The sequence below is a fragment of the Sciurus vulgaris genome (genome assembly GCF_902686455.1).
Source record: "Sciurus vulgaris genome assembly, chromosome: 17".
Lineage (NCBI taxonomy): Eukaryota > Metazoa > Chordata > Mammalia > Rodentia > Sciuridae > Sciurus > Sciurus vulgaris.
In genome coordinates this window covers 72,061,070-72,088,656 of record NC_136478.1, presented here as the reverse complement: position 1 = coordinate 72,088,656, position 27,587 = coordinate 72,061,070, and the positions used below count along the sequence as shown (strand labels likewise).

General features: G+C 59.6%; 1 protein-coding gene across 4 annotated transcripts in view; it reads left to right on the top strand.

Moving 5' to 3' along the window:
• ZNF787 (zinc finger protein 787) overlaps nucleotides 1–21,091 on the top strand; it is a 29,670-nt gene extending 8,579 nt beyond the window's left edge. For 2 of the 4 annotated variants that reach the window (XM_079117821.1, XM_079117823.1), the window contains exons 2-3: nucleotides 13,114–13,202; nucleotides 19,370–21,091. In XM_079117821.1, the coding sequence (XP_078973947.1) occupies nucleotides 13,114–13,202; nucleotides 19,370–20,436 (1,156 nt within the window). In that variant the 3' untranslated portion in view covers nucleotides 20,437–21,091. Of the gene's footprint in view, nucleotides 1–954; nucleotides 1,359–2,224; nucleotides 2,334–13,113; nucleotides 13,203–19,369 lie in introns of those variants that run through there. The other 2 variants (XM_079117822.1, XM_079117824.1) reach the window with 2 other exon arrangements.
• Nucleotides 21,092–27,587: the final 6,496 nt, after the last annotated feature.

The following is a 27,587-nucleotide window of genomic DNA, read 5'->3' as shown; positions in this document are numbered from 1 at the left end:
AAGACACTGGGTGGTGCAATCTTGGGATTCATGTGGACTGAGACTTGAGGGTACTCGTGGCCAAAGCGGTAGATATAGCACTACTAAGTAATGATTGCTGCCTTTGCCATTGGGGTTTAGATGAGCCAGGTATTGGATTGAGTAACTTTCACAGGTATTACTACACACATTATCTTCCCACCCCCATTTCACAGAAAAGAAAGGCTGAGAAGGGTGTTCTATCACAAGTTAACTGTAGTGCTTGTGTTTCTGACTCCCAAGCTTGATGACTGTTTCAGTGACGACAATAGTAAAAGATTACGAATCATATGAAGTTTAGGTCACATTAGGGGAGAGAGAGTAAAACAGGAAAGAGAAGACAGCGTAGGGACAGGGTAAGACACTGCTGTGGACCATGATTTAAAAATATGTGCTTTAAAGTCCATGCCTGAGGTCCCAAGCACCGGGCGGCCGGCGAGACCGGTCTAGGGCAGAGGCGTTTCACCCAGCAACCCTGCAGGGCAGCTCCCGCTCAGCCAGCGCCCGCCAGCGCCCGCCAGCGCCCCGCGCGGGACCGTGACCTCCAGCTGCTGACCAGCAAGCATCCGTTGCACAGTCACGGCCAAACGCACCCTTGCGAGTCGCCCAGCGAACGACCTGACCGCTCACGCCTCTGCAAGTGGGGACGAGACCCATTACGACGCCCGGTTGTGCCAGGATCTAGGGAGGCACCGCGCGTGTGGTGCCCTTCGGGAAGGAGAAACTGAGGCCGAGGGGGCGGTAGGGACGGACTTCCCTGGCGCAGCGCCTGAAGCGAAGCACTGTCCAGCAGCCATGGGCCGAGGGGCCGAGCCCGGCGCGGAAGGGGTTACAATGATAGAGACGACAGGAGGACCTGGTGGCGCGAGAGTCCTCGCGGTGGCGCGGACGGCGGACAGCGCAGGCGCGAGCGGCCGACGGGGGGCCGCCCAGACACCCGGAAGTCAGCGCCTAACGGGCCGCGCCGCGCCTGCTGTCCTCGGAGGGGCGGGGCCGGCGCCCCTCGGCGCGAGGCGCCATAGAGCGGGGACGGCGGACCCGGGTCCTAGACGCGTCCGGAAGTGGCTTCCTTCGGCGCCGCTCGGCACCATAGAGCTGGGGGGCGGCGGCCAGGGGTCGCGGAGCCCTCCTGCCTAGAGTGGCGAGGACGGGGTGGCGGCCTGGGCGGAGGGGCAGGGGAGGGGGAGCGGCGCGGGCGGAAGCGGCCGGGAAGGTCACTTCCGGCCTGGGCGCCCGTCCCCCTGACCCCAGGGTCTGAGTCGCCGCTGCTGCCGCTGCCACCATCCGCGAGGCAGGCGCGAGGAGGAGGAGTGCGGCGCGGTGGCCCCGGGCCGGAGGAGGTGAGGGCGGCACGGGCGTGGGGGGCGTGCGCCGGGGGCCGCGGGGGGCGCGCGTCGGGAGCCAGGCTTCGCACGGGGGTGGGTGGGGAGGCGGGCGGGCGAACGCGGCCGGGCGGGCGAGCGCGCGTGCGCGCCGTTGGGGGGGGCGTGAGCGGGCGCGCGACCGGGGACTGCGCGTGCGCGCGACCCGCGGTGCTGGGGCAGTGCGCGTGCGCGGCGGCGCGCGTGTGGCCGCTGGGCCGGGTCGGGCAGGGTCCCCGGCTTCTCGGTGCCGCTTGGCACCTCAGCCCTCCGCGGCCGGAAGTGCTGGCGACTCCGGGGGGAAGTTGAGGCCGGGCGGGGCAGAGGCCGCGCGCGGGGCCTGGCTGGCCGGAAGCGGCGGCCGGGTAGTCTGGCCCTAGGTCTCCCGGGTCCCTCCCTTCCCCTTTCCGAGTCCGCGCGACCCGCTGCTTCCCCGGCGGGTCGCTCCGGCCTTTGATCCGTGGGTAATTATGGGGATCCCGGCGGCGAGGGCCCATTCATTCGGCCGCGCGCCGGCGGGCAGCAGGAAGCGCGTCCCGGGAGGGGGCGGCCGGGCCAAGGTCAGCGCCGCGTGGCCGCGCGGGCCAAGGCCGCGGCCTCCCTGCCCGCCTCGCCCGCCGCCGCTCCTCCCCCGCCCCGCCCCCGCCCTGGGCGGCTGGGCCGGGGCGGGGAGACCCCAGTCCTGAAGAGCAGTGCCCGGGACCTGCGGGCCAGCCCCAGCGAGTGGAGCGAGGACCGAGGCCTCCTCGGTGCCAGCCCCTGCTGGGCAGCGGGACCGCGAGACAGCACGCCCTGACAGGGCAGCCCCTTGCCAAACTCCTGCTGAGCCGGGAGGCACCCCGACCAAGCGCAGTACTCGAGACCTCCAGGCTTCAGGAAGGCAGCGACTTGCTTTTTTCCGTGTGATTTTCTGGTTCCAGGCTCCTGTCCGGCAGTGCAGAGGAACCAGTTGAGGTCTGGCCTCAGCGCTGGGCAAGCACAGTGTCCTGGCTGCTAGGCGAGACCCTAAGCCTTGTGGGCCCAGTGCAGTCGACGTACTGTCCCTGGGGACCCCTTACCTCAACCCGGAGAACATCACATCAGATTCCTCCTTGGGTTGTTGCAGGTCTCAACCTTCGGAGCTGAGCTGTGAAATGGGAAGAGCTTGTCATGCCTGGCACATGGCGAAGTGCCAGAACGAACAGAGGCCCTGGGGGGAGTATTCCCCAACAGCTCTGGGACTCACATCCCTCAGCCACCCCTCCTTCCTTCTATGGCCTGGGAGAGAGGAAACTCCACTCTCAGTTTCTTCCTGGGCAGAACAGGGTGATAAGCCTCAGTAGAAGGCTCTTGATGCTTTCCTTTAAGAGCCAAAGCAGAATTCAAGAGGTCTGAGTAAAGCTCTGGAAAGGGCTCTGGAGCCAGCCTTTCCTGAGTTCCCATTTTGACCCAGTCTAGTCCAGTTCTGTGACCTTGGATGTGCTACTTCCTCTTTCCCAGGCTGTTTCCTCTTCCCTCCTGCTATGTGGAGAACATGGTCACAGTGTTCTTAATTCCCAATCCATCAAGATTGCAAACATGCACAGATGATCCCAGTATATTGCTGCGCTGTCGCGCCCCACACTGGTGGCAGAGGAGGGTCTCAGTGCCTCTTGAGCCAGGCCCAGTGGCTGCAGGGGGTGGAGAGATTGCCAGAGTGGCTCCAGGAGCCCAGAGGATGTGCACTGTCGCCAGGTGAATGTGCAGGGGAAGCAGCAGGTCTTGGGGGGTAGGGTGAGGAATAACCAAGAGGACCTGGAGACCTCAGGGGGGTGGCAGGATATACAGCCAAGGCCACCAGCAACTGTGCAGCTGCCCCAGGGTCCTCCGTCCAGTCACTGATGGACACCGGCTCTTGGGGCTGTGCCCAGACATACCCCATAGGCCTCCATGAACGTGGTTCAGTTGTCCTCTGGTGCTCTCTGAGGTCATGCCAGTATTGGGCCTTGGTGTTTAGGAGATCTGTGGACTAGATGACGCTTGCTAATCATTGAGTGCCTGGTGCTGTCCTGAGTCCTTCAAGGGCAGGGGCAGAGGTGGTCACCCCATTTAGCAGGAGAGGACAGAGGCTCTGGTTGGTGCTCACGAGCTCCAGGACCCACAGCACTTCAGAACACCATGCTGTGTGTCATTGCAGAGCTGGCCTTTGACTGCTGTGCCACCCCTCTGTTGGCTCGATTCTTTTGGCCAAGTGTGGAGTCTGGAAGAGATGAACCTGTTCTGAGGGCCTCTTCATTATAGGATTGGGGTCTCTGGGTTCCCCATTCTGAGGGGTGCACTGTCAGGAGGACTCCATGCAGGGCTGCTGGCTGGTTCCCGGGACTCTGAGAACCAGCCCCTCATTCTAGGGGCCCTGCAGCGTAGGGGGAGATTCATGCCACCCAGGTGGATGGGGGAGTCATGGTTGTCACACTGCTAGTGCCAGTGGCCCTGTTCCTTGGAGCTCGGAGAGCTCTTGCCTCACCATTGTGGAGGAACCAACCAGCTTGAGCCCTGACCCAAGTGGGCAGACCAGGGCCTGTCTGTTCCTCCAGGGGCCAAGCCACTGGGGCCTTCCCCAGTGGTTTTCCTGCTTGTCTGTGCCTTGGCCCCTTGCCCTCTCCCTGTGGGCTTGTAGAGCAGTGGCATCTCTCTGTTGTGCTGAAGGGGGAGCCCTGTCCAGCCCCTTGAGATGCCTGGCCTTGCATCTCGGGGGATCCTGGGACCCCCGAGAGGACCAGATGAAGTCTCAGCCTCAGTGCTCAGGGTTAGGCTGCTCAGAGCCATGGATTCCCGAGGGTGCTATGTCTAGGGTTTGTGCTGGGCAGTGCTGGCAGTATTCTTTGCCCTCCTTAAGGACATACTCTGCAAAACTCTTGATGGGGCCTGCAAGGGGTCCTATAGTGAGAGCCACAGAGGTTAGATTGGAATCTCTCAGGAAACAGTTCTCACCCATGTTAGCAGACACTGGTGGGGAGCACATGCCAGTGTCCTGAGAGTCAGACTGCAGACCCTGTTTGCCTCAGCTTCTGCTCTGTGGCTCTGTGATGCTGCACTAGCCACTCAGCCTGTCTGAACCTCCAGATCAGGGGTGGCAGTGATGCTGTTTGCGAGGCACTTCTCCATGCCTCCACTCTGCTGCTGCTTGTGGAACTCGCTGTGCTCATCCCATTTGATCCTGACCCTGGCCCTGGGAGCACAGGATGAATGCACAGGAGAAGCTCCTTACCCAGGTCCCTGGTTGCTCTGGTGGGGCTGCTGGCTGACCCGGCAGCCTGCCTGGAGAGATTGTCCTTGTGCCTCGCCATCTCTCCTAGGTGGTTTAGGGGATCAGGAGCGGAGCTTATGTGCTTACTGCACCCTGTGCTCATGGTCTGGGTCTTAATCTGTGCTTGATGAATGTGTTCTGTTACTGCTGGATAAGGAGGACAATTGAGCTGAGGGAAGGAGCAGTCAGAGGCTTCCCAGGAGGTACTGTGGATGCTGGGGCTTGCACGATCCAGAGAGCAAGCTAGAGAGAGGCAGGTGAGGTGGGTGGCGAGTCCGTGGATGCCAGAGGGCAGGTGGGATGGTCCACACCCAACCAGAAGGTGCCCAGCTGACAGGTGTTCTATGGCTTGTTTTTGCTTGTCTTTTAATATACTTTTTTTTTTTTTTTTTTTAAGGGAGGGTTACTGTAGATCGAACCCAGGGGCGCTTAACCACTGAGGTACCCCCAGCCCCTCCTTTTTTTTTTTTTTTTTTTTTTTAAATTTTGAGACAGAGTCTTGCTAAGTCAATTAGGGCCTTGCCAAGTTGCTGAGGCTAGCCTCGAGCTCTGTATTCTCCTGCCTTAGCCTTCTGAGTAGCTGGATTTCAGGTGTATGCCACCATGCCTGGCAGTGTACTTTGATTTGTATTTTGGTGGGGGTGCTCCAGGATAGAACTCAGGGGCACTCAACAACAAATACAAATACAAAATACAGCCCTATTTCGTATCTTATTTAGAGATAGGGCCTCACTAAGTTGTTTAGCGCCTGGCTTTTGCTGAGGCTGGCTTTGAACTTGTGATCCTCTTGTCTTGGCCTTCCAAGCTGCTGGGATTACAGGTGTGTGCCACCGTGCCTGGCAACACATATTGGTTTTTAAGAACAGTTTCGGGTTCACTACAAAACCGAGTGAAAGGTGTAGGGCTCCTGCGTGTCCCTTTCCTTCCACCCTCACCATTGTCAACATCCATCCCTTAGAGGCGCAGTTTGTTAAAACTGATGGACTTGCCACATTGTTACCACCGGAGTCCATACTGTTCTGAAGAGTAATTTGTTGGGTTTGAGCGGTTTTCAGTTTTTTTGCCAGTGTTTAAGAGTATGAGCGTTTGGGAATGGACCTGAAGATTGGCATGTGCAAGGGGCAGCGGGTGACCAGGGAGTGGCAGGGTTGCTCCCTAGGGACCTGTGTGCCCATGGGCCCAGCTGAGCTGCAGCTTCACAGTAGATGAAGGTTCCAGAGTGTGTTGTGGAGAAAGTGGGGCGTGGTTCCAGGACAAGAGTCCTCTGCATCCTGACCAGTTGTGTGTGTGTGCTCCTGCTGGGGAACCCCGACAGGCTGTGCACTCGTCCATGGAGGCAGCAGAGGCACCCAGCTCCTGACCTTGGATGGGAAGAGGACCGGGGAGATGGGGAGCAGGCGCCCTGCTCGCTCCAGGCCACCTCTAAGTGCAGCCTGCACTGGACAGAAGCACAGTGGAGAATGTGGTCGACTAGGACTGGCCCCAGGTGAGCTGCGGGGACCTAGAGCTCACCCCAGGCAGGAGTCACGAGTCATGAGTCGTGGAGACCTTCTCCAGTGGTCAGGCTTCGTCCCAGGCTGCGGTGCTGAGGGCCTGGCTTTGGCCTTGTGCAGATGTAGCCCTGGATCCAGGGGGAGGCAGAGAGGGGAGGAGAATGGGTTCCAGGCCTGGCACGAACTGAGGGCGGTGGAAAGAAGTAGTGGGGAAAGCAGGGGTGGTTCTGTTTGGCCCAGGGAGCGGTGGGGCTGTGGCATGAAGAGGCCCGCTATGGTCATTAGTGTGTTCTGGGATGGCACTCCTAGAGCCTGCCCCCAGGGAGCATATGGCCAGGAAGACCACAGAAAGGGTTAGAGGGCCAGGAGGTGGCTCAGTGGTGGAGCACTTGCCTACCACGCATAGGGCCCTGGGAAAGAAAGAAAAATGATTAGAGATGGAGGGAGAAAGCCATGCCAGGTCCTATGGGGTGCGTGGGGCTTGGGCTGTGAGGGAGACCCTTCAACCCACCCTTGAAAGGGGGAGGAAGCCGGCATGTGGAGAACCTGGGCAGGGCTCTTGCAGAGAAGTGCTGGGTGTGGCCAGGAGGTGGGCCCATGGAGGAATTTGGGTTTGAGTCTGCACTGGGCCTGTGGGTGGGCGCCTGGGCAGGGAACTGGTGTGGACGCAGTTGCTTTTTCTTGCCATGGCAGCTTTGTTGAGGTAAGGTCCCACGTGCCACAGCTACCCACTTAAGGTGTCCTTTCCCAAGGTGTGCGCCCATTGCCATGGTAGATTTTTAGAGCACTTCCCTTCCCTCCCCAGAGAAGCTGCCCTGAGTGGTCATCCCCTCCACCTCCCTGGCCTGGGAGCCATCGGTCCACTGTCCTCCATGGAGGTGCTTATGCTGGACGTTGTGCACAAGTGAGGCGGCAGTGCCCTCTGTCTGGTGCACTCTGAGCACCACATCTGCAAGGCCTGTCTGTGGGGCACGCATCAGCTGCAGCATCGGGGTCTCCACTCTGGCTGCGGTGTGTGTTTTCTGTGGACATTCAAGAACAGGTTTCTGGGCAGGCTTTGTTGTTGGGTGCACACTCAGGAGCGGAGGGGCTGGGTGTGTAGCTGTGAGGGCTGCCGGTGTCCTGCTGCAGTGCACCCCCTGCCCAGGTGAGACTTCAGTTCCCCCAGCAGCTGTGGGCCAGTGGCCCAGGGGCTGTGAGGCTGTCTCCTCGGGTTTCCCTCAGTCTCCCTGAGACTGACGGCCTGGAGCAGCTCTCCACGAGCTTGCCACCATTTGTATGTGTTCTTTGAAGAAATGCTTGTTCAGAGCCTTTACCAGTGTTTTTGATTCAATGTCTTAGTGCATCACACTTATCCGTAATGGTGGGTTCACTCTGATGCATTCCCACGTACGTGGAATGTCCTATTTCACTTCACTCCCCTCCTGCTGCACCGCGTCCCCTTCCTCTACTCTCTGGACTTCCTTCTGTTTCTTGGTCTCTAATATCGGTGCTTCATAGATCTGCACAAAGGTGGGATCCACCGTGGTGTGTTCTTATGTGTACATGGCACACATGGTTCGTAAGTTTCCTTCCGGGATTCCTCCCTGCTCCAGGCCCTCCCCCTCCCCTCAGTCTCCTTCCTCTCCTCCACTCATCTCCTGTTTTCACAGGATCATGGGATTTCCTCCCCTACCCTAACTTTTCCCCCTTACTTTGCTCTAGCTTCTGCATATGAGAGAAAACATTCTAACCCTTGACTTTCTCAGTCTGGCTTATTTCTCTCAGACATGTTGTTCTCCAGTTCCATCCATTTACCAGCAAATGGCATAATTTCATTCTTCACAACAGAGTAAACTTCATTGTGTGTACGTGCTGTTATTCCTTAATCCGGTCTTGTAACAGCACAGTTCACCAGAAGCTAAGTTATGGAACCAGCCCAGGTGCCCAGTTTTTAATTGGGGTATTTGAATGGAGTGACTTTTTACAAGGGTTCACTGGCTGTGGTGTGGGGAGGGGATTTGAGAGCGGCGGGGGTGGAGGCCCCCAGGAGCTAGCACTGGGGAGGATGGGTAGAGGAGCCCAGTGCTGGCGGAGGGGCTTTGTCCTGAGAAGTGGAAGAGGTGGGTGGGGTGCCCGTGCCCTTGCCAGTGCCACAGGGATGCCAGGGTTCAGACGGAGGGTGGCTGCAGCATCGGGTGACTGAAGTCAGAGGGCCTTTCTGAACTGAGCTGCTGAGCTGCTGAGCAGGGGAGCACAGGTGGTCGGGGGTGAGGGGAGGTGAGGAAGGAGGTGTAGCCCCCTCTGGGGCTCAGCCAGTGCACAGGTGCAAGTGGAGGAGGGGTCTGGGGCTGGGGACTGCTGGGCTGGCCTGACCTCGTCTTGCCTTGCTGGGAGGGGTTGCTTCTGACCCTGCACCCAGCCCCAGCTGCCAGGGAGGGGAGGAGGAGGCTCGATTGGCAGTAGAAGAAAGAGGGGATAATTGGCGGGCAGGCATCCAGGGGGGTGGGTGGGACCTAATAACAACAATAATAACAATCATTTGTCTGGGGCTTAATAGCCCTGTCAGATCTGTGCTAATTGGACTGCTTGAGGGCCCATCTGGGGTGGGCTGCGGGAAGACGCCCTCCCCTCCTTCCTCTGGAGGGTGGAGGTCAGAGCAGGGTGAGCACCTGTATGGAGAGGCCCTGAAGATCGGCTCCCAGGCAGGCTCTGATTCAGACTGCTGCCTTCCTCCCATCAAGGTGGCTCCTCGAATTGCCTGCAGCGTTCCTTACTTTCTTCTTCTCTGGTGTGGTGCTGGGGAACAGCCCAGGGCCCCTACCTGGGGATCTGTTGAAAGCAGGTCGGGGACCTCCAGGGAGCGGCCCTGAGCCCTGAGGTCCCAGCTCCTCACCTTCCCCCTGCAGATGAGGGTCTGCAGTGTCCCACTGCCCACACCGTGAGGTCCTGGCGGTGGGCCCCAGAACTCAGGTGTAGGGCAGGAGGGCCCGGCACCGCACTGAGGGTGGGAGTGAGAGTGAATGGAGAGGAGGCCTGGGTAGCCTTTTGTGGCTACCCTTCTTGGGTTGTTTAAGCCACACAGTGGTTCCAGTCATCTGCTGGTCGTCCCCGTCCTGATGCAGTTGAGGCCTCAAGAAGTGGAGCCATTGCTCCAGGTGGCAGAGCACTGCCACGGGACCGAAGAGGTGTCTGCACCAGCACTGGGCTGCTCTCACCAGCCTCCTGGGGAGGCCACCTGCAGAGCAAGCGTTGTTCCGCCCCAGGCGGTGGCTGGAGCCACTCAGCAGCCACTGCAGGGAGAAGTCAGGAGGCAAGGAGCACCTGAGCCTACGGCTGGCTCCTAGGTGCCTGTGCTCAGGCCCAGCGCCCTGTGCCCCTTCTGCCATTCCAAGCTGCAGGGCCCAGTGCCCAGTGGGGTTTGAGCTGTGCCAAAAGGCAGGAGGAAGGCTTCCCCCACGTCCCAGGTTGCTCTGGTCTGTCGGGTTATTATGTGGTATTTCACTTGTGGGTGCAGGGCACAGCAATCCCCAGCACCCAGGGCTGGACCCATCAGCCCTCATGTATGAAACTTGGATCCACTGATGGAATTATCAGGAATTTTGGGTCAGCAGCAGCACAACATTGAGGCCTAGCCGGGTCCTGCCTCCTGCCTGCCCTGTGCCTCTCTCCTCCCTCCGCTGTCCTGGGTTCCTCTCCGCTGGGCCCAGAAAGTTTCCCTGTAGTCTGCATCCCAGTTGTTCACATCAGGAGTCAGTGAATGTATGTAATGGGCCAGACCTCAAGTATTTTAGGCTTTGTGAACCAGGAGGCGAATCGCCTCTGCCATTCATGTAGGTAATTAGGTGACTTAAATGTGACCGTGCCCGTGGACAGGTGGGAGGATTCTGTTGACCTCAGGTTCCTACCAGAGCTCAGGGTCGGCCCCATCACTCTCTGCTGCCAGCTCCCTTCCTGGCCCCAATGCCTGTGGCCTCCCTGACACTGGGGCCCGTGAGGCTCCCAGCTGGGAAGTCCCTGTGCTCCTGAGCTTGGGCTCTTCGTCTTAGTGGAAACATATCGCACTTGGCAGACAAGTCTCGACACAGCAGAGGCGGCCCCTCCCCGAGCCGGCTCTCCTGTTTTCTTCCCGGGCTGCATCGTGTAATGTCCGCAGTGTGGTAATCAGCGGGTTGTTCGCTTTTCTGAGGTTCACTCTTCACTAGAGACGTTTGCAGGCTGCAGATGCTCCTTTGCCGTGTGCGGTTGGTGGCTTTCCTCATGTTCACACAGTCGCTTCACTACCACCACTGTCTGGTTCAGAGTGTTCTTCACCTTCCAGGCACCCCACACCCATTGAGCAGTCTCTCCTGTCCTCACCTCGGCCTCCAGCTGCCACTCCTGTGCTGTCTGTCCTTCCAGCCTAGACAGCCGTGTGCAGGAGCACACGCCACGTGTGCCTTTGTGCCAGCCTCCTTTGCCTTGGCGTTTGTGCCTGTTGTGAACAGCCCTCCATGAACATTCACGTGTGGCTTTTGTGCGGACGCGTGTTTTCTTCTGTTGGGTGGACTTCAGGGTCTGTGGCAACTGCGTTTGTCACTGGAAGAGTCGCCAGGCTGTTTCCTAAAGCCGGGTACCGCTCTGCATCCCTAGCAGTGCGCCTGACTTCACCTTTGGTGGTTTTCTTTTTTTTTTTTTTTTAATTTTGTTGGTTTTGGGGATTGAATCCAGTAGTACTCTACCATTGAGCTACATCCTCAGCCATTTTTATAAATTTTATTTTGAGACAGGGTCTTGCAAAATTGCTGAGGCCAGCCTTGAACTTGTGATCCTCCTGCCTCAGCTTCCCAAGTTGCTCGGGTACAGGTGAGGTCACCCTGCCAGCTCCTTTGGTGTTTGGATGTTGGTGGTGTGTTGCCTGAGGCTGCAGTTTTGTGTCTTTGCAGGGGAAGCAGAACTGTCCCTCATAGGGTCTCTGCCCTGAGAGTTAGGTCGACACAAGACAGATGACCAGGAGAAAAGCACAGGCCGTACCCTCACCTGTGTGCGAGAGGCATCCCAGGACAGTTAGGCCCAGATGCCGAGGCCCGGGAAGGTGGCTGCGGGGCTGGGGTGGAGGGAATCCCCATGCGTCAGCAGGGCTGGTTTGTGCAGAAGGCCTTGGCCTTGACTCCCACCTTGAGGTACGTGTCCTGCCTGGTGCACGGAGCGGAGCACATTGCATGTGGGAGTTTCCGCCCCGTTTTCAGGAAGAAAGGGAGTTGCTGCTGCCTCCAGGGTTGAGGTCCGCCCTGGCTGGGTGTGCCCAGGGTGCTGCTCTGCCCTCATGCCCACCATTTGCCCATTTGATACAGTCCTCACGACTGTCAAAACACCCAGTCTTTAGTCTTTCTCTCTCATATTTTACTGTTAAGATAAAACAATAAGAAAAATGGTCAGAAGGAAGTTAGAGTCAGTCTTCCTGAGATGAGCGGGCCGTCCTTGTAGGTGGCCACCCTCTGTGGAGCTGCATGATTTGCTGACAGTTCTCTCATCGTTGGGCACATGTGTTCTTCCTGGTTTTCTGGTGCTAAATCTTGCCATGGCCTTTTTTTTTTTTTTTCTTGTAAGAAGCGTCTCCTGAGGTTTTGGTATTCCCCTCCGAGTAACTTCTGGAAAACTAATCACCTGGTCAGGGGCCTGTGCACTGTGCAGGCCTACTGAGCTGTTGGCGTCTGTCCCCAGCTTGTTCTTGCGCTGTGTTCTCTTGCCTGAGCCAGGCTGGGACGCACAGGGCGTGGGGGTGCAGCAGGCTCTGTCCCGGCAGGCTGCTCACTTGAGGGTTCATCCCACGTTCCCAAGAGCGTCTCCTGTGCCTGGCACTGCTGGGGTGCCAGGAACTGCGCAGATGTCAGGTCAGTGCTGCCAGTGGGCAGGGAGGGTGGCAGACTGACCAGCATGGCATGAAGGAGCCATGGCCTTCAGGAAGAAGGGCTGGTGGTGAGAGGCTCAGAGGAGGTGGCGTCGGCACAGCTGAGTCTGCAGTGCAGCGCTCGTCACCTGCACAGGAGGCTCTTGGGCCGTGGGGACACAGTGAAGGGGTTTGAGCAGGCTAGGCTGATGGCAGACAGTGGCCATGCAGCTGAGGGTGCTCCTGAGGCCTGGAGCCGCCTGGGCCTTCCGCTCACTGGCCAGGAAGCCCCATGCCTGGGTGCTGCCTTGAGGATCTGGGGTTGTGGCACCTCTGCCCCTGCAGAGCTGGGGTCTTGGGAGCCGGTCAGCAGTGCCTGTACAGGAGGCAGGAGTTAGTTCTTTGTAGTTTTGGAATTTCTTCCTATCGCTGTCTCTTGGCTGTAGAAGCTGGCAGCACTGTGTCAGCTCCCTTCCCCAAATTCTACTAGAACTTCCCTGGCTTGTGAAATCCTAGTGTCTGGGAGCTGCCTGCTGACCCTGCCATTCCTTGATGCCAAACGGTAACTGGAGTTCCTTCCACCTCTGCATGCCAGTTTTGTCTGGCTGCCTTCCGAGCAGCTACCCCTTGAGGTCCACTTGTTCTCTTCCCGGGGCCCGGGTCAGGAGCCTGGTGTCAGGAGCCTGCCCCACGGTCTGGCTTGAGGACTTCTGAGTGGTTGGCATGTGGGAAGGCTGCTGGGCAGGCCTGGTGCACTGGTTGGTGACCTGCCGTAGGCCGAGGACCTCTGTGTGGCTCAGGATTGCCTCCTTGGCAAGAGTGTTGTGTGCATCATTCTGCTTATAGTTGATGCCCTCTGGTCCTCCATCTTGCCTGTGAGTAAACCGAGGCTCAGAGGTCGCATTGTACGCCTTGGTCTGGGCTGTAAGTGGAGCTGGGCAGGAGGCTGTGGCTGTGGCTGACCTCCTGTACCTGCCAGGTCAGCCCCAGGCCTTCCCTCCAGTGCCTGTCAGATGCGGGTTGTGGGTGCCGTCTGCAGGGCTTTAGTGCAGTGCCTGCCCTCCGTGGCTCTCAGTTCCATCTGATACCATGTAAACTCTGTCCTTCTGTCTTATCCACTTCCAACAGGAACCCAGACATGGAGCTGCGGGAAGAGGCCTGGTCTCCGGGGCCGCTGGATTCTGAGGACCAGCAGATGGCCAGTCACGAGAACCCAGGTGAGGTGACCCTGTTGGTTCCACTCAGCCAGCCCTGCTGCCCTCCCACCAGGGAGGGGAACCCTGTTCCTGCATATCCTCCCTGCTGTGCCTGGCACCCCTGGCTTCCTGCCCCTTCCTCTGCCTCCCAGGGCTCTGCATTCCTAGCTTTCAGGGGCTCCTGTTTGGTGTCCCTAAGAGTCCTTCCAGTGGGCCCATCCTGGGGCCTCAGGACCACCTTCTGTCTGATTTCTTCTCCGGTGCCTCCGGCCTGGGGCAGCACCGTCTGCTATTCCTTCTGTCTCTGGTTCAGGTGGCCCCTTGACTCCCTGGCAGGCAGCTCTTCAGAGCAGGGTGGCCAACCCACACGTGCAGGGCCTGGAAGGCAGCAGTGCCCGGGGAGCTTGAGGGTGGGTGCCAGTGTTTCAGGGAAATCTGGGTGGGTTTCACCGTGAAGTCTTCTGCATGTTGGCAGTGTGTTTTGTTTAATAAACACTGTTTGGGTGAATAAACCTCAACTGTAGGCCACACAGGTCCTGGGTTTGTTTTCTGAGACCCCCATCCACCCCAGCCCACTGACGTGCTTACTCCCTCTCTGTGTTGCAATGGCTATGGCCCAATGACCAGAAGGCCCGGGAGGAGGCGTCCTCTGTGGGAATGCAGCGCTGCTCAGGCATCGGAGGCCCAGGTGGCTCAGCCAGGGCCTGCATCTGCACACCAGGACGTGGCCCCAGTGCCTGCTTACCTGGGGCTGGAGGGAGAGTGGCACAAACCCTGACTTCTGGAAGCACTTGCTGCTGCCTCCCTGCTGCTGCTCTTGCGCTCTGTCCTGCCACTGGCGGCCGTGGCGCTGTGGCCCAGGCCTGTGGTGGGTGCTGACCTGCCTGGCGCCTGCCTCCACTGCAGGCGAGTGAGCGAGCCTGTGGGAGCCGAGGGGGATCTGCTGACTGGCAGGTTGCTGGGGCGTTGGCGCACGTTGGAGGCCTTTTCGTTGTGTTCTGTATTCCAAAGTTTCTGAGAAATGTGCTCAGTCCTGTTACTGAGGATGGCCTTTGTGTGCCCGTCCCCGCCAGTCCTCTTGAGGTGGGTCTGATTGAGCTCATGGAGCCCAGTGAGGTTGGGCTTCCTGCTGATCAGCCATCTGCCTAGGTGAGGCAGCGGGAAGCCCATGGGCAGGGTGTAGAGGGAGGATACCTGGTTTCCTGTGCCCACCCCCCCTCCAGTTCCCAGTGTGTAGTGGAGGGTGGGGAAGCTCCCAGGCACTCCTGGGTCTTAGATCCAGGGCATTGAAGGAGAAGCAGAGACTGTGATTCTGAGGAGGGAGCTGTCCCAGCAGAGAGATTTCTACTGGTGGGGGTGAGATTCAGCCCTCGCCCTGGAGCATTGGCGTTCACGGGGAGAGACTGATTCCCAGCTACAGCGTGGCCCTGGGATTGTCTGATTCCCACGTATGAGCCTAGCAGCCAGATAACCAAGTCCTAGGACCACACTGCCAACACGAGGCCTGGGCACCTACAGCCGCAGGGCTGGGGTCAGCAGCCAGGCCTGTGCAGGTGGGGTTCTGGGAGGAAGGAGGCAGGGAGGTTGCCTTCAGGCTTGCTCTGGGGAGCATGAGTATGGGGCTTGGAGATTGGCAGCTGACACTGGGGGACTGCTTTGTCCAGATGGTGTGTCGGTGTGTCGGGCAGAGGCCAGGGAGGGCTGAAGGGCTGGAGCAGCCTGGGCCTGGGCTCTTGGACCAGCAGAACCAACAGGAAGCCTGCGGGGCCCTGTCCTTGCCAGCAGAGGAGAGAGGGTCCTGATGGAGATGGGAGCAGCAGAGAGCCTGCGTGTGGGGGAGTCGGTGGCCCCTGTGACCACAGGGGGTACAGGCCGCCGAGAAGTCAAAGTGAGCCACAGAAAAGCCCCGAGGGCGGCTCCCCAAACATAGTTGCCCTGAACAAGAGAACAGAAGCGCACCTGCACGCCCAGAGGGGTGCCGAGTCCTGCCGTGTGCCCAGCACGCAGAGCACGCGGAAGAACCGCAACTGCAGAGCCAGCACAGCCTCCTCAGGATGGAGGCGCAGAAGCCCGGGGGTGCGTGAGCTCACCGTGCCTCATGGACGGTTCAGGTGACAGCTGATTGTAATATGAGAAAGAAGTGAAGAGAGGAAACCGGTAAGCCGACTGAAACCAGGCCCAGAGAAGTCGCATGCAGAGAGGCAGGCCCTGGGGAGGATGTCCAGGGTGAGGGAGTGGAGCTGGTGCAGAGGGACTCGGCAGCCTGGAGTGAGCAGCAGGACGCCCGTTAACTTGTGGGTGGCAAAGGGACACACCCTCTGGTGTTGCAGCAAAAATAGCACGCCCTGGCGAGAAGGGGCTCGGTGAGCCCGTGGTCCTGGGCACGCGCCCTGGCGAAGAAGGGGCACAGTGAGCAAACCTTCTGTGGGCGTGCTCAGAGCCAGAGGAAGACGCATGGCGGAGGGCGCTCAGGTGAGGTGGTGAGCCGACGATCTCGCACTCAGCCTCGCCTCGGGTTTAAGGGTACAGGTGCCTGTGCGCCTTCCCAAGGAATCTAATGGCAGACGAATGAGCTTCTGACAGTCACTGTGACCAGACAGGGACTGCACTGGTGCGGCTGTCCACGTGTACAGTGGTGGGGTGGGCACAAGAACGGCAGATGCAGAGCGGTACCCTAGGTGCATGGCTGAGTCACTGAGAACCAGGTTTAAAACTTGGAGTCCCAGATTTGAATGTGAACTCCTGAGAAACTTTTAAAAAAGAAGTAATGAGCATTTCCTGATTTTGCTTGTGGAAACCATTTTGCACCTGAAGAGGCCAGGGCTCTTGGAGACTCTGAGGATGGTAGGTGGGTGCTATGGAAGACCACTGGTCCCATGGGCAGCAAGGGGCGTTCCAGCCTGCAGGAGTGCGGTCATTGCAGCAGGGAGAGCCTGTTGGCCGTGGCTGGCCGTGGCTGTGTTTGTTCCTGCTGACATTTGGGAGGGGAGAGCTTCAGAGGACAGGGCGCCAGTGCTTTCTCCTGAAAAGTTCAGGGGCAGTGAGCTCTTGTCCTGCTCACCCTGAGACTGCACTGGGTACCGGCTAGCAGGTGGGGGGAGTCTAGAAATCAGCTTCAACCCAGGGGCGGCAGAAGGACCCCTTTGTGCACCCCATTCCATCTGTGGCCCAGTGTTGTGGGTCTACTCTGTTGGTGTTCCGTGGAGACACACAAGGAGATACCATGTGCCCTCTGGAAAAAGGAAGACTCTGGCCACACTGTGCCTCAGCAAGCTCCCTGTCCAGCTGCCACCTGACAGAAGCCTGGGAAAACCATATGACCCTCCTCAACAGGAACGCCTCAAGGAAAGCAGGGCAGTCCTCGGGGACCATCCAGCTTAGAACGCCGAGGCACAGTACCTCAGGGTGCACACCGGGTGGCAGAGCTGTGGAGAAGTGCCAGGACCCCCTGGGCTTTGGGGGGCGGTGATGGCAGTGGGGAAGCATGCAGGGACTCCCTGTGGTAGCAGAGACCCCGACTTGGGGTATGTCTTTTTTTTTGAGGGGGGAGTACCAGGGATTGAACTTGACCACTGAGCCATATCCCCAGCCCTCTTTTGTAGTTTTTTAAAATTTAGACAGGATCTCAGAGTTGCTTAGCACCTCGCTGTTGCTGAGGCTGGCTTTGAACTTGAGATCCTCCTGTCTCAGTCTCCTGAGCCACTGGGATTACAGGTGGGTGCCGTCACGCCCAGCTGAGTATCTTTTTAAAATATTTTTTTAGTTGCCAGTGGACCTTTATTTCATTTATATGTGGTACTGAGAATCGAATCCAGTGCGTCACCTGTGCTAGGCAAGCGCTCTGCCGCTCAGCCCAAGCCCCAGCCCAGGCAAGTGTCCTACATGGAAGCATTTTAACTCTGTTCGATTCTGGAGCTGTGTGCCTGCCGTGTGCCCCACAAGAAGATTAATATTGGAACTGCAGCTGCTGGGCTCCCCTGGGGGTCTGAGGGCATGGGATGGCCCTGCTGTGTGCCAGGGCTGGAGAAGCTGAAGGACCCGTGCTCCTTGTCCCCAAGTTGAGAGAACAACCTTGGCACCTGCTGTGGGACTGAGTGTGGGCCACGGCACGTTCAGCAGCGGGATGGTCCGAGGACCCTGCTCTCCTGCGGGGCCCCTGCTCCAGCCTCAGAGCCGCCCTCTGTTGAGTGCCTGTGCTCCACACCGCTCTCCTGGAGGTCCTTGTGTCTGTGTTGTGCGCACGCACGAGCGCTGCTGGGAATTGAACGCAGGCCTGGCACTCTCTCCTGCTGGGCTACGTCCCCAGCCTCTCCTGTCCTTTTGAAGGTAATGCGGGGAGTGCCAGCCTCTTCCTCCTGTGAGATGGGGAGGCTGAGGGAGGCGGGGTAGCTTCCTGCAGGTCTGCCGTCCTCCACCGCAGTGCTCTGTGGTGCGGTGTGAAGCGTGGGTTCCTGCACCTCAGCCTGTGCCTGGTGGGAGAAGTCCACCTTCTGAGGGACGAGCGCACTGCCCATTGAGCAGTTAGCCTCTGCGTGGAGGTTGGCGTGCCAGCGGGTACGTGGGTCAGCCCGTGTGAAGTTGCACAGATGGCCTCTGGAGCGGGCCTCACTCCTGCGCGCAAGCCTTCCCCCAGGGCCTGCCTGGGCTCATCCGTGCTGCATGTGGTGCCCGCGCTCTTGATAGCTGTGCAGGACTGTTGTCATTGGAAAGCAGGTCTCACTCCTCAGCCTGGTCACTCTGCCCAGAGCTAATAGCCTCTGATGTGTTCCTAAGTCTCTTTTTAATGTACTTATAACTTATTTATTGACTTACATCGACATCAAAATGGGTTGCATGTATCTCTTTAGAGTCCTCCCTGCTGCTCATGTCCTGCCTGGATTTTCCCCTGCCCGTGCGATTCCAACATTCTTTGCCTTAGAATAGTGATTCTCAAGCTCCAGGGCATCAGAATCCCCTGGTGGGTGGACTGGACTAAAGCCCAGCGTGTGTGTCTGTAGTTCTTGGTGGTCCTGGTGGCCAGGGACCTGCTGAGAGTGGGCCTGCGGAGGTAGAGGGCGGGGTGTTGGGTGGAGGCCAGGCTTCCAATGCTGTGCCCGGGTTCTTACCACAGACGCAGGTTTCACAGCCACCATCTGCGATTTGACTGTGGAGTCAGCAGGGAGCACTGCCCTGGAGGGCCTGACCCTCCTGTGTTCACCAGTGACATCTCAGAGATGGAGTTGAGCGCTTGGTGTTGGTGAGAGGGGAACCCAGTCGGGTGCGATTCCTGCTTTGAAGGAAGTTGGAGTACACCTGTTGAGGCCCTGCATAGGGTCCTGCAGCTCTGGGCAGAGCCCGCAGGAGAGCTGGTGTGCAAGGAGCGGGACGGGCTGGAGACAGGCTCCGGACAGGCGTGGTGCACATGCCAGAGAGGCTTTGGGGTGTGCTGGAGGTGGTGTCCTCGCTTTGCACAAGTCCAGGCCAAGGCCCCACTCCACAGGGACAGGCAGCCTGCACCCAGGGGCCAGCCGCAGCCTCTGAGGCTGCTTTATGTTGGGGCTGTACTCCAGGGAGTGGGCTGGGCTGGGCTGGTCTCTCAAGGTGGTGTCCAGCCCCGCAACCCTCTGGTGCCCACTTCGCCACTGCTCCTACTCTGCACCCAGGTCTTGCTGGAGCCCAGGTGTGACTCCACCACTGCCTCACATGTACACCTTCAGGGCAGCAATCCATGCCTGGCTGAGGCCAGGTGCCCCCTGGCTGCATTCAGGCCTGGCCTGACCCCTGGCCCTCAGGGGTGCCCTTTCCCTGGAGCCTCCCTGCCCCAGCCTGGTGCTCTGGGTTTCCCGTGTTTCTTTCTCTGGAAGCCTTTCTTGGCCCTCCTTCCCTTGCCTGCCTTCTTCATGTGCGCACTGCACTTAACACCTTCCGGGAGACCCTCCGCTCCCCAGGCATTGCTCCTGGGGCTTGCAGGAGCGCACCTTGGGGAAGGCGGGTGATGAACAGTTGTGCAGATGCCCCTGAGAGGGCAGGGTAAGGGTGTGCAGAGCAGAAGCCCTGACCTGCATTCTGTGATGTGGGTGCCACCCCGCCCGGTGGTAGGGGGAACTCTGTACAAAGGCATTCAAGAAGCTGTCCCAGGCCAGCACTAAGCCAGCCATCTGTGGAGCCACTGCCTCTGACTCCCTCCCCACTACCCTCTTGTCTTCCAGTGGACATCCTCATCATGGATGATGATGACGTCCCCAGCTGGCCCCCAACCAAGCTGTCCCCGCCCCAGTCTGCACCCCCGGCAGGTCCCCCTCCCAGGCCACGGCCGCCTGCCCCCTACATCTGCAACGAGTGCGGCAAGAGCTTCAGCCACTGGTCCAAGCTGACGCGGCACCAGCGCACCCACACGGGCGAACGACCCAACGCCTGCAGCGACTGCGGCAAGACCTTCTCGCAGAGCTCGCACCTGGTGCAGCACCGACGCATCCACACAGGCGAGAAGCCCTACGCCTGCTCCGAGTGCGGCAAGCGCTTCAGCTGGAGCTCCAACCTCATGCAGCACCAGCGCATCCACACGGGCGAGAAGCCCTATGCCTGCCCCGACTGCGGCCGCAGCTTCACGCAGAGCAAGAGCCTGGCCAAGCACCGGCGCTCGCATAGCGGCCTCAAGCCCTTCGTGTGTCCGCGCTGCGGCCGCGGCTTCAGCCAGCCCAAGAGCCTGGCGCGCCACCTGCGGCTGCACCCTGAGCTGTCGGGGCCTGGCGTGGCTGCCAAGGTGTTGGCGGCCAGCGTGCGCCGTGCCAAGGCACCAGAGGAGGCGGCGGCGGCGGACGGCGAGATTGCTATCCCGGTGGGCGACGGCGAGGGCATCATCGTGGTGGGCGCCCCTGGCGAGGGTGCCGCGGCCGCTGCAGCCATGGCTGGTGCAGGGGCTCGGGCGTCGGGGCCCCGGTCGCGGCGTGCCCCTGCTCCCAAGCCCTACGTGTGCATGGAGTGCGGGAAAGGCTTTGGGCATGGGGCCGGGCTTCTGGCCCACCAGCGGGCCCAGCACGGGGACGGGCTGGGGGCGGCGGGCGGCGAGGAGCCTGCGCACATCTGCGTGGAGTGCGGGGAGGGCTTCGTTCAGGGCGCGGCGCTCCGCAGACATAAGAAGGTCCACGCTGTGGGCGCGCCCGCGGTCTGCAGCAGCTGCGGACAGAGTTTCTACCGGGCTGGCGGGGAGGATGAGGACGAGGATGCGGCGGCGGGTGGGCGCTGCGCCGAGTGTCGAGGTGCGGAGGGCCGGTAGGGGCGGGGGCGCCCGGGGGGGAGCAGGGCCCCTCGGGCTTGGCGGGGACGATGAGACCAAGAGGCCAGGGAGAAATGGACAGAGGGGTGCGACTGTGGCATCCTCGTCTCCCACCCCTGCTGCTCGGCCTGCGCTGTCTCGGTGCGAGGGGACCTGCGGGCATTAGGGCAAGATCGTTTCTCAAGATGCCCGCTGGCTCTCCAAACCCTGCCCTTTGTAGGTTCTCCGCCAGAGCCAGAGCCAGACAATGTGAGAACTGTAGAGGCTAAGAGGGCAGACCCTCAGGCAAGAGGCCACTTCTCTCTCCCCGCAGTCTGGGTTTGTAAGGGACGGAGGGAAATCTGGCCTTTTGTATTTAGAGGGTCCCAGAAAGGGAAGGGGAAGAGGGGCCCTTTGCCCTTTTAGAATTTTCTTTTAATCATACCCACCTTGCCCCCTCCCATCTATTATTTTTTTTTCTGCCCTGTGGGTCCTATTGATTTTATAGCCCTGTTTTTTCCTCCTGCTCCTGGTTTGGGGTAGCAGAAGAGTGAAGCAGAAGTAGCCCCCTACACCCAGGGTAGCCCCTTCAGAAGACGGGGTGCCCTGTCTGTTCCCTGGCCCAGGCACGGTGGAAAAAGGAATGTGGGGCAATAAATTACACTATTCAATTGTCCCTGCAGCTGTGTGGTTCTTGAGTTTGGGAGAAAGAAGGGCAAGAGGCTGGCGCCTCTCACACCCCCAACTGTGGCAAGGAGAGCCAGTGCAGTCAGTCGCCACCTCCCCTGTGCTGTGCTCCTGCTGGGAAGCTGTGCTCCTGCACAGGGGCGGTCCTCTTGGGAGCCCCTGCTGACCTGGCATACTGCTGCGAAGGTGGGCCGGCTGCTGTGTCCCAGAGGGCAGTGGAGGCAGCTCCAGCCTTGAAGTCCTGCATTCTGCGAACCAGAAATGGCACACATCTCCCCTGTCCAGATCCCTCTAGCCAGCTGATCACATGGCACTTCCTGCAAAGGGGACTATGCCTGAGGGCTGCTGGTTCCAGTAACAGTAGGACAAGGAAGGTGGAAGAGGAACTTGGGGCAGGTGGTCGTGTCTGCCTTGGACCGGTGACCAGGAGGTGGGCAGGAGCTAGGTACCACTGAGTCCTGTGACTGTTTCGGCACCGAGCTTCAGTGTCTGCCACCTTGTCCCTCAGGACCATTGTAGCATGCTGCCAGAGGGTCCTCTAGTGCCAATTCCAGCTCCTGGGTCTCAGCCCCAGGCCTGAAGACTCCTATCCCTGGGGCTGTGGTGAGGTCCCACCAGTGGGTCTTTCCAGACTGGCTGGACGCTGTGTGAATGCAGGAGGGGCCTGGAGGAGGTGGCTACAGGTGGGGAGGGGATTTGTGCCTGAGTGCAGGCAGAGGAGGCCAGGGTGGAGGCTGGTGTTTCTGTACAACTCATCTGAAAGTCTCTGATTGCAAAGGGACGGGCAGGAGTGTTTGTTCCAAGTTGTGCAGATCAGTGAAGACTGGGCAGCAGGGCTCGGTGCTCTTATGTCCCTCTGTTGAGCACCAACCTACTTCTGGAGGCAGGGAAGGGAGTGGGAGGTATATGTGACTGCCAGCTCAGCGTGGTGAGTCTGCCTCCTTCCCAGGAGCTGACACCTAGGTTGAGAAAGGTTCAGGGGCAGTCTCCACCCTGCCTCTTACAAGGCTCCATGGCTCTGGGCAAGTGAACTAACCTCCTTGGCCCTCAGTTTCCTCCTCTGTGAAAGGAAAAGCTTGTCTTACTGGCAGTCTTCTGGGAGGGATCCAAGCCCAGCATGTGGTCCCGGCGTGCCTCCCAGGCAGGGGTAGAATCAAGTGGCAAGTCTCAAATCCTGGCTGTGCTCACCCCCGGGCCTCTGTTACTTTCCTTAACTTAGGAGTCTGCTTCACTGCCAGTAGACACGTTAGTAAGCCACTGTGTCGTGGGCCTGGACGGGAGTTCCCAGCACTGCACGTGGACGGAGAGTGCCTGCTCTCCCCAGGCACCTGTCACAGGCTGCTGCTGCAGCTGTTCACCCGCTGTGTGGGTGGGCAAGTTGAGGGAAGCAGGTGGGCCACCTTTCCAACTCACAAAGCCTTTGCCGCAGTGGCAGCAGAGAGGATTCCTGCGACCTCATTTGGTGACCTCGCACCCATTACTCAAGGCGTCCACTCTGGACTCTGTAGTCTGTGCAGACTTGCTGCACCCACACCTGAGCCCACACACCCTCCGAACCGCTCTGTGTAGTGAGCACCTGCTCCTTGCCAGGGGCTCTGGAGCTCAGTGTGACCGTGGCGGTCAGTTTCCTCTTGTGGAACTCATCTCCTAGGCCCAGGGGAGACTCAGCTTGCAGGAGGCAGGACTCATAGGAAGTCTTGGGGAGACGAGAGCAGCAGGCACTGTGGGGGAGTGGGAGCAGGGGCCCCCATCGCTTCCTCCTAGTCTGGAGGCTGCTCGTGGGTATGCACACTCCCCATATCCCTGTGTCCCGGGCGTCCTGCAGCGCGCAGGTTCCAGGCCAGGCTGATGTTGCAGACAGTGGCCCTGCATGCAGGTACCTTGGCAAGTGTTGAGTTGCTCCCTGGCACGGACACAGTGCTCACCTGGCTCGTGGCGGCAATGAAGATTTGGTGGTCTGAATGAACTGCAAAGCAGGCGTCCCGCCCAGAACTTCTGAAATGCTGCATACTGTGGGGCATGGGGCAGGGAGTGGGCCTGTCGCCTCCTGAACTTGTCCACCATGAAGCCTCCGTTCACAGAGCATTGGGGGCTGTGTGCTCAGGCACTTGAGGTGCATGTGGGGTGTGAGCGTGTGTATGTGTGTATTTGTGCGTCTGTTATGTGTCCATGTGTGTCTTAGTGCATGTGTCTGTTAGGTCTTTGCATGTGTGCACATGTGCGAGTGTGTGTGTGTAGTGTTTCCTACGTTAAGGAAAGTAACAGAGATCCACCTACCCCAAGGAGGTTGTGTGTGGGGAGGGTGTTGTCGCTGACCCTGCTGACTTCACCTCCTTTCCTGCCTTGATGGACAGGTCTTCCCAGGAGGCCCCCATCAGGTGGTGCCTCTGGGTCAGGTCCTTCAGCACCACGGACAGAGCCTATCCGGGTCTCAGGGGCAGTGCAGAGGCATCCTTCTGAAGCCTCCCCTGCCTCCGGCCTCGAGGGCATTGCCCCACTTCACAGACACAGAGGACTCAGAGGCCCAGTTTCCCCCGGGTCCTCCCAGGGAGCAAGCAGCAGAACCAGCAGTGATGTGCAGTGCCCACCCTCACTGGCCCCCTGGGATGCTTGTGCAGGGGTGGCAGCTGCCTGTGCGCAGGTTGGTTCCACGCCGGGGGGTTTGGGTCAAGAATTGGTATGTTTGGTCATAAGGTTTTTTTTTTAAAAGGAGTTACGCTTGGAAGAAAGTGTTACAGAATCTGTCTCATTGCAGCTCACATTCCTCATTGCTCTCTACATTCTCCTTGAGGAAAACACGGGGTTTTTAAAATCAAGTGGAAGCACACCCTATCCACTCCCCTGCCAGTGGCATGACCGTCAACCACTCAGTCTGTGTGTACCTGTCTTCTGTGTGCTTATCACCATGTCATCATCCATGCTGTCATCCACCTAATCTCCCTGGGCATCATCTGTCTGTCAACCAGCTGCACACCTATGATCGTCTACTTCTGCTGTTACCAAGCGCAGTGATTCCCAGCTGCTGCAGTGCGCTCATTTGGTGTGACAAAGCCACAGCTAGATTGTGTCCTGTCTCAGCAGTCTGACAGGGTGCCGCACTCCCAGGATGTCAGACTACAGCCAGCTGAGCAGAGGGACTGCCCTGCCCCTCGTCCTGGGAGGGCTTCGGTGTGGCAGACACCTGAGGGACTGGGAGGAGGCTTGGGTTAGTGGGTACCATCTATCTACAAGCTGGCGCGTCCCACGCCTGGTCTAGTCCTGCACTGAACAGAGGCGGGGCTCTGCTGTGCTGCAGACCAGCAGGAGCCTGCTCCTCCTAGGGGAGTGGGCGGGCCGGGCTGCACGCAGTAGAGTGTTACTCAGCCCTGAAAAGGAGGCATGACACAATGGATCTAAACAGCAATCCCCACCCACAACAGGCCGGCAAAGCCACCCATGCCTTGCCATGCGGATCATGTGGGAACCAGGTCCTCTTAGGGGAGGGGAGACATTGGTGTGTCCGCTTGGGAGATCGGCCCAGGGTGGACCGCCACTCTCAGACTGGGGTGATGGAGGAGAGCGGGCCTGGCATTTGGAGCCTCCTATAGTACACAGGTGACTACAGCACAGAACTGGGTGGTCCCCAGCGTCAGGTGCCTCCTCTGCTCACCTCCCTGAAGATGCTGTGCACTAGCACAGGGGAACTGAGCGCCCCAGCAGCCCTGTGCCAGGACATTTGCCCCAGGACCACAGCATGGGACACTGGAAACTTCTCTTCAGTGACCAGCTCTGCAGCCTGTGGCTGAAGGCATCAGCATTACCGGGCTTCACACACTTTACCTGGCTACAGGCTGGCAGAGGAGGAAAGGGCCCCAGAGGAGCCCAGAACTGGCCAGGAGGCTGCACCCCGCTGTCCACCCCCAGGTGAGGGCCACTTGAGGTAATGCAGGGGACTTGCCCCAGTCACCCTCTCAGGGAGCTTCCTGAACTGCTCCTTCCCTGGCCACAAATTTAAGAACAGGAAAGGGGCAGTTGGGGCATGAGCAGCCTCTCCCGACTACCCACACCCGCTCCTGGATCACCTCCAAGAGCCCCACGTCCTTCTGGAAGTCAGTTTTGGCCCCCAGGCAGCCTCCGGGCTGCCAGGCTCCCCGCCCTCTTGCGGGGCCCTGCTCAACTCTAGGGTGAGGTGGGAGGCATCTGGAGCCCTGAAGCCAGGAGTCCCTGGTTGCCAGGAGTCTGCCCCCTTCCCCAGTGGCAGAGTGCACCAACCCCCTGAGCAAGATCCACTGGCCCACAGAGATGCAGCCACTAGCCACGCTCCCCACCTTTCCTCTGTGGCTGCCATGCTGGTGCAACCTCCTGCATCAGCCAGGGTGCTCCAGAGAAACCGAACCAGCCTGCACATATTTATACGTATGTATGCATGTGGGGTGGTTAGCAGGAAGTCGGTCTCATGACCCCAGTGGCTGAGAAGTTCCACCATGCTGTGAGCACAGACTGGTCCTGAAGCCAGAAGCCTCAGACCCTGGGGGGCTCATGGTGCAGCCCTTTCTACGGCTGGAGGTCCAGGAGCTCCTGAAGCCCCTTCTGAGCCTGGAGGCTTAGGAACCTCCAAGGCTGAGGCCACTTCTGAGGTTGGAGGCCTGGGTGGCTCTGAGGGCCACTGGTACAAATCTTGGAGTCCATCTGATGTTCAAGAGCAGTTGCAGAATGCATTTATGTCATTCCTTGTGATAGCTGAACGAGGGTTTGTTCCCGTTGTGCCCAGAACACGCAAAGCGGAGTCCTCGGGGGTCTGGGGCGTATGCCCTGGCCCCTCTCCCCGGGCACCGGCTGCAGTCCCAGGGCCTTTGCAGCAGATGCAGCACGTCCCATGCACTGCCCGACGCTCAGTTCTGCCAAAACCTTCCAAAGAGCTGCCTTTTCCAGGTCAGCCTCAAGAAGGGACAGCAGCAGGGGAAGAGCTGACCACAGGCAGGCAGGGGACTCTGGGAGATGGGCTGCCGTCCATCCCTCATTGTGGTGGTCCAGCTGTGCTCCAAAGCTTCGAGCACACACTGAACAGGGCATTTTACTGTAAGTTGTACCCCAAACCTGACTTTCAAAAATATACAAGCAGTGCAGAAAAAGTGGCCTTTGCAGATGACAACAGCAACCAGCCTTCCTGCTGTCTTGCTAACATGGTGATCTTGCACTGGTCCCCGTGGAACGGAGAGAGCAGAGAGAGCAGGGCTCTTGGCTTCTGTCAGCCAGAGCCCAGTACCCACAGAAGGGATTTCACAGAATTTGGGATCAAATAAGGAGTCAGAACTGCAGTGTCAACTCTGCCACCCACAGGTCCCCGAGGCGGAAGCACCTGCAGCTTGCCGAGCTTGGCCCTGAGGGCGTCGGCAGCTGCAGAAACTCGCTACTGGAGGAGGAGGAGGAAGGTGGCGGGCCCTGAGCCCCAGAGGAGCCACCGCTGGGGAAGAGCGCCAGCAGGGCTGGTCCCAGCTTCCTCCCAACCAGGCCACTCCTCTACCTGGAGAGGGGCCCAGGGCCAGAGGGAAACGCTTCCCTCAGCAGGCCTGCCTGCAGCCTCCACGCAGAAGCGTCAAACAGAGTGAGGGCCTCCAGCAGGGGCAGCAGGAGCGGAGACCGAGGCCCACAGTCCCAGAAGTGCTCCTGGGAGAGGCAGCTGGGCCCCACCCCTGCCCACACCCCAGGGCTCCAGGGCTTCTGGTCACTGAGCAGCAGGGGACCTGGGCAGCAGGCCTGAGGCTGCTTTTCAGACTCTCTTCAACCAACACATAGATACACGTCTTCCCACTTCACAGAAATGAAAGCTCCTGGCTCAGACGTTCGGCCAGTGTCCACTTATAAGGGCTGGGACAGCAGTGTGGCCTGAGGCACCAAGGGTTTCTGGGGCACAGCTGCTTCCTGGGCCTGCCTTCAGGCGGCTTCATCCCTGGGGCCGGGCGCTGGCAGGTGGGCACGGAGTGGAGGCCCGGGTGTCCCGCTGTGCAAAGTGACGTCTCTTGAAAAAGGCCAAGCTGTGTCGCATGACTAGTGCTCGACAGCAGGGGTGGCCACCCACCAGGTCTGGGACGGGGTGGTCACATCAGGAGCCTGTGTCATGGTGACTTCCTAGCTTGGAAAACTACACGTTGCCCACCCTCCCCTTCCCCTGCCCACCACATGCTGTTCCCATGCCCAGGCACCGGCTGTGTGGACCGACTCCCAGAAAGAGCCCTAGTCCTCCCGCAAAGCAGCCACAGGCTGGGCGGGTGTCCCTCCTGCCCCGAGGGCAGCTGCTCCCAGCCGAAGTGCAGGGGAGGCAGACCAGCCCGACCCTCCAGGCTGCGGCGGTGCCAAGTCTGCCTGCACAAGCAGTGGGGCCGTGCCTGTGGCCGGCAGCGACGTCTCCGTGGAGAGGGACTCCAGGAGGCACGTCCGCGCTCCAGTGGGTGCTGCAGCCGGCTGGCTGGCTTCTCGGGCCTCCGGTGCCCAGGTCCTTGTTTAGA